The following is a 6,000-nucleotide window of genomic DNA, read 5'->3' on the forward strand; positions in this document are numbered from 1 at the left end:
TGTACTTACTATGTAAAATTACTATGCTTATTGCTTAGAATACAAATTAAAAAGTGAGATAGTCCCTGTTTTCTAGGGCTTCACATTCTAATAGGAAGAGGGAAAACACATAGACCAGTTAAGGCTGCAGTGTGAATAAAAACGGTTCATGGTGATTAGAGTGCTGCAGCAGGGTAGGGGTAAGGCCAAGTGGCCCAAATGGGAAGATATCCAGTTTGGCTAAAGTGTAGAAAGATAAACAAACTCATCTTTTTTTAGTGTTTTTTTTTATAAAAAAAGATGTTGATAAAATTGATAAAACAATATCCCTTTGTGATGCTCCTGTTTGACAATGCCAGAGATTCTGGTGACAAAAATATTCTCTTCCAGGTCTTTAATACTTGGGGCTGCTGGAGGCAGGGGCTGCAACCCCAGCAGAGGAAGCTATTGGGGGTGCATCTTCACTGGGGTTGCTTTACTGGATGACGCTGGCAGGGTTGGGCTGGAGGTAGGGGTGGTAGCCTGGGGGTGAGGTGGGTCAAGGGACTTTTGGGCGTAGGGTCCTGGCTAGACTGATAAATTTTGATCTGGAAAAGACCATAAAGGTCATATTATGGATTATGCAGTCCTCATATCATGGATGAGGAAATGAAGGCTCAAAAAAAGTTGTCACATAGGCAATGACCAACAGAGCTGGGATTCAAACCCAAATGCTCCAATTCCGAATGCAGTACTCTCTCTACAAACAACACTGCCGCTCTAACATTAATAAGTGAACTAGTCCATTAAGGTTGAGAGGCTTGCTTATTAAGTATGTGAAAGTTGAAATGCTCTGTATCAAAATTGTCCTTTGATGTTTGAAGTTATTCCTGACGTTTCTTCTCAGGCGTCTGAGCGCAGCTTTAAAGAGGGAAGGGTGCCACAAGGGTAGTCCATAAGATTGCATCAGGGCTCATTGCCACCTCCACAATTTTCAGACCTTTGGCTACTGAACTATGGGTTTGTTCAGGGGGAAGCATCCCATCTATGACTGCTGCATGTTGGCGCAGGCAGACCACCAGTTGCTGGGATTACTGCTGTCACTTCCTAGCTGGTATTGGGATTGATTTTATACTCTTTCAGGAAGACATTCTAGCATTTCTTCTTCATGCCTTGAATGAGATTACACTGCTTTTGCTCCCTGTGAAGCAAATACATGACTAACTTCAAATTTGCTTTCCAAAGTCAGCCATACAGTGAGTTTTTCTTCAGGGCTTGTGGGCTGGCTGAATTCTCTAACTTGATGGCATCATTGGCAGCTTAGCCCTGCTTTTGAGCAGTAAACATGACATGATGTTGGTGTGAATGACCCAGATTCAAAATTCTGATCGAATTGATCCAGATACTGAATATGATAGTGTTGGAAGGTCCATTTATTATATCATGTAAAAAAGGGTATATCTATTATATCTATTATTATCACTGTTGAGGGGTAGGCCTTACTCAAGTTGGTCCTATGGTGGTTTAAGTTCAATGACACTTGTAGATCGTTCTAACAATTAATAAAAGGTTTACTTAGTCATAACATAAAAAAGATATTGAAAAAAGATACAACATTAGGAATGGGGTGGAGATGAAAGGGGGGCTCACTTCTATATGGAAACAATTTAGTTGGAAGTGCAGAGTGTAGTGTAGGGCCTTGGGACATCAGCCAAGTCTGAAGAACCCTGACGGCAGAGAGGTGGGTGTATTTATGACATTAGATAACCTGGAAACTGTATCAACACAGAAGAAACTAAGTCACGCCGTCAATAGTCTTGAGTTCTAGTCTCCAGGCCAATAAAGTCTTAGAGGACAGCTTTCTTAACTTTTAGGTAAGAATTACCCTGACTTCTATGGAGGGGCAGAACCCTGCTAGATATTAATCCTATCATAATCATTCACTGATAAGCTTTCAGTTATCTGTAGAATACATTAATTTACTTAAATGCCCCACAAGTAAATGAATATTTTTGTCCTCATTTTGTCTAATTGGGAAAAACAAAAGCATAAAACTTGTGAGTTCATTGCTTGCATTATTAGAAAATCCCATGCCACTATTTCTAGCCATGTCTGTTACGAGTTTTAGCAAACTCACTCCCCCGTATGAGTTCTTTGGGTTTCATATGCTCTACTTCAGGTTTTCAACTAATATCTTGAACATTACCAGCTACTGCCTTGGTTCTAGCCCAACTGAGTATTCAAGAAAACTCATATTTTACAAGCACATTGAGCAGAATCAACGTGAGTGTTCCCCCAAATAGCTAAGCATAGCTGAACAGCTATTCCCCATTCTCAGTTCTTTTTTTTGGTATATGACAAAAATGAGACTTAGGGCAAATTTCCCTTCGCTATGTCTCTGTTTCATTAAAAATAGAGCAGAATTGCTGGCCTTTCAGAGTAGGGACTGGTTTTCATGTTCTTGCTGTATTCCACGTAGCAGGCATTTAACAAAATGTTGAGCTGAGCCATTGTCAATCTATAGGCTTCCAAGCATTTGGAAAATTTTACAATTTCAGGTTGGATATCAGGATATATTAATTGATTTTCTTTGTGAAATGTTGACAGGTATACCCTCCCCATACATGAAGGCCTCTGAAAAAATGAAGCCCATCGAAGAAGCTGTTGAAGATGATGTCTTTGAGCCAGAATCTCCAGTTAAAAGTAAAGTTCGTTGATTGTACCCAAGCATACAAAGGTTTCAAGATTAAGGAGACTTTGTGGCTCTGGTCAATTAAAAAAGTCTTCTTGAAGAGATCCCGAAAGCTACCAGCACTTTTCTTTTTTTTATTTTCAAATTGAACCGCCGTGATAAATCCAGATTGTTGAAATTTGGCAGTCAATGATTATGATAAGGTTTTTTTAAAAACTGGTTTTCTTTTTTGCCGTTCAATTTTTTATAGTTCATTTTACTATGTGTCTTGATTGAGCAGAGTTCTATTTCGACCTACAAATAGTTCATATCTTCTAAACATTTTATAACTTAGCCAACATTCTTATTAATTGGTATAGAATTTCCCATCATTTATTTTAATAGCTTACATTCACATAGTGCTTTGTGGTTATGACACCCTTAACATGTATCACCTCATCTGATTCTCACAACGTCCCTGTGAGGTAGGTCGTGCAAACACACATTACGTTCTCTATTTTACAGAGAAAGATACTGAGGCTCAGAGAAAGTTGAAAGTTGTTGAAAGTCACACATCTAGTCGTTGGTGGAGTCTACATTTGAACTCTGACTCCTACAGTACTCTGATATATTTTATGAAACAGCCACCACTAGTAAGGAACAAACAGGGCTTTGCCCCAGGGCACTAAAATTGCAGTGGGGGCATATTTTTCCCTCTAAAAGTGACCAACATCCACATATGTCTTGCCTTCTGGTCCTTTGCCAGGATGTGTCACCACATGACACAGACATCATTCCCATGATCCTCTTGCCTTGGCTCCAGCACAAGGTTTTTGTTGCTATTTTGTCATAAACAATAATCAATTCACCCTCATGAAGCACAGCTATAGAGGTAACAATCCTTTTCAATTATTCAAAAGACAATTTCAATCATATTAAATCATTGTAAAATTCATTTTAAGTAGCATTGAAAAGCAGGCAAACTTGCTTGGGTTGTCTGCAAGGCTACTGGATTTCTTATTTTCTTAGACAGAATTGACTGGCAATTCAGGAGAAATGATTCGTTTGGTTGTTGTGGGTTACTGTTTTCTCCATAGTCCTCCCTAGAATAACTTACTGTTTCCATTTCTAAATGCACTACTTCGGCAGCCTCATAAGAACAAAGCTCATCACACTCACCATTTGATCTCGTTAGCATTATGCTTATAAAACGGCTGTCAATCCCAGAGTAAAGTAATGCTGAATCTGTTTTCAGTCATTAATCAATTATCTACTCTCTTCTGACTTTTCATCTAATTTTTCTCTTCTTCCTCTCCACCCCCCATCCCATCCCAGGCCTGGTATCAGTATGCTTTTGCAAACTGAGTTAGGATAGCTGAAGAAGCAGAGGGAGCCATTGTTGTTGAGGGTAAGGGGATGGTGCTGCAGGAATGCCAGACCACCAGGATTAACCTCATTTTATTCTATTTTCTGAATTCTCATCCTGGTGCTCCCTTACCACACCTTTCTTTAATGAATAGGCCATGTATCCAAAATTTGAGCCCCAAGCTTGTTCTCAGACAGAATAAACAAACTAAAGGGCATTTTAGATGCATAATCATGACAATGCAAAAATGCAATGAGGGCTTCAAAGAATGTGATTTTGAATCAAATTTCCACCTGTTAATTGGAATTGTGGCTATGCAAATAGTGGCATTTAAGTAGCAGGGGTACCGTGTGACTTGGGTAAGATTGAATGATGGGCTAGTGGCCATCAGGATAGTTTGAGCAGACCAATCATGATGAGTTATACAAACTGGTAATGTCCCATGTCCATTTATCTCACATACATAGATACAGGTTGACGTAGTTCTTTATTGCACACACGCACACGCACACACACACACACACAAACACACACATATACACATCCATATATATGTGTGTGTAGACATACACACATGTCTATATATCTAGGGGTGTGTGTGCATATAGATATACTTATTCCATCTAACCTAAACTCCCAAGTCAATTACTTTAGTAATTCAATTTTGAGCAAATTCTCACTGACTCATTCATGCCACATGATGGCATTCTGTTTGCATAGATGACATGCAAATTATGCATTTTAGACGTGTATTGGCAAAGGCGGTATAATAGAAAAGGCAATCTAGTTGGCTGGTGATTTTCAGTTTTCAGAAAGTAGGCAGGAAAGTTTGGGTTACTTTTTCTTCAAATGTATGTATGTCACAATTCTTGTATTTAGTATCTAAGATTTAGCATAAATAATTGCTTCAGAATGTGTTCACTTAAAGTATATGTCTACTATTGTTTCTTTTTTATTAATATCACTTTCCTTCTCATTCACCCCCCAGCACACACACACGATATAATCTTCCCTTATGACAATGAGATACAGTTAAAATCTACAAGAACCAGAGCATCATTTGATACACTTTTTATACTTTTATTTCAAAATAAAAATTTTCATCCTACATTTATTTCCTTTACCTTATAGATTAAAAAAACAACATTGTGTCAGTTGATGCAGCTTGGTCATTCGAAGTATTCTGGAATTCAGGCCCTTTGGCCATTTCTAATAAATATTCCTCCTTCCATGCCTGTAGTTCATCACCGCTGCCCATTTTTTTTATTAGGAGGCAGGGGAGAAAAGGGGAAGAAAACCAGGCCTGAGATTTCATTAGGCAACTTCCAGAGAGGAAAATCCCTCTACTAAAGCAGAGAGGCAAAGCCTTGCAACTTCCAGTCCTAAGTTGTTGCCTGGGACACCAAGGGGTCAAATGACTTACCTAAGGTCCTGGAACCTGTATAAGAAAAACTATAGGTGCTATGTCTGTCTTCCTGGCTCTGAGGGCTACTCTTTACCTACCAGGCTGCCTCTCCTATGAATGTTTTTGAAGAACTGAAAGTACTTCTCTAAATATCAGAAAAACAACAGCTTCCCCACCGCACCCCCCCCCCCCCCCACTTCACCAGTAAAGTGTGAATTTTAGCCAAGGTACCTGTCATTTCTTTTATTTCCTAAAATATTAAAATCCTAGACTAAAAATACTATTTTCACTTTGTATATCTTTAGCCCCTCTTTGTTTTAAATCAGAAATTATTTTTGCAAACTGAGGTACCTAGAATAGGATGTGTTTTTTTTGAGAATTTAAGTAGTTTGATGGGTAAGTGAGAACATTTGAATCCTTATATTAAAATAGAATTTAAGACAACTTTCCTTAAGGTACTGGAATAAGACATACCAACTCTAAGTTTCATAAGACTAATTGACAAAAATCACTCCACAGAATGTCACATAAGCCCATTTGACATACTGGTCCCTGGTATGCAAATCATTTTAGATTGGAAATAACCAGATAGGAGTTGGG

The 6,000-nt window shown here is 38.6% G+C and overlaps 1 protein-coding gene across 1 annotated transcript in view; it reads left to right on the forward strand.

Moving 5' to 3' along the window:
• Nucleotides 1-5,109, forward strand: part of BVES (blood vessel epicardial substance) — a 65,074-nt gene extending 59,965 nt beyond the window's left edge. The window contains exon 9 of the mRNA XM_036767035.1: nt 2,566-5,109. Coding sequence (XP_036622930.1) covers nt 2,566-2,675 — 110 coding nt within the window. The 3' untranslated portion in view covers nt 2,676-5,109. The remainder of the gene's footprint in view (nt 1-2,565) is intronic.
• The last annotated feature ends 891 nt before the right edge of the window (nt 5,110-6,000 follow it).

The sequence above is a fragment of the Trichosurus vulpecula genome, chromosome 7 (assembly GCF_011100635.1).
Source record: "Trichosurus vulpecula isolate mTriVul1 chromosome 7, mTriVul1.pri, whole genome shotgun sequence".
NCBI lineage: Eukaryota > Metazoa > Chordata > Mammalia > Diprotodontia > Phalangeridae > Trichosurus > Trichosurus vulpecula.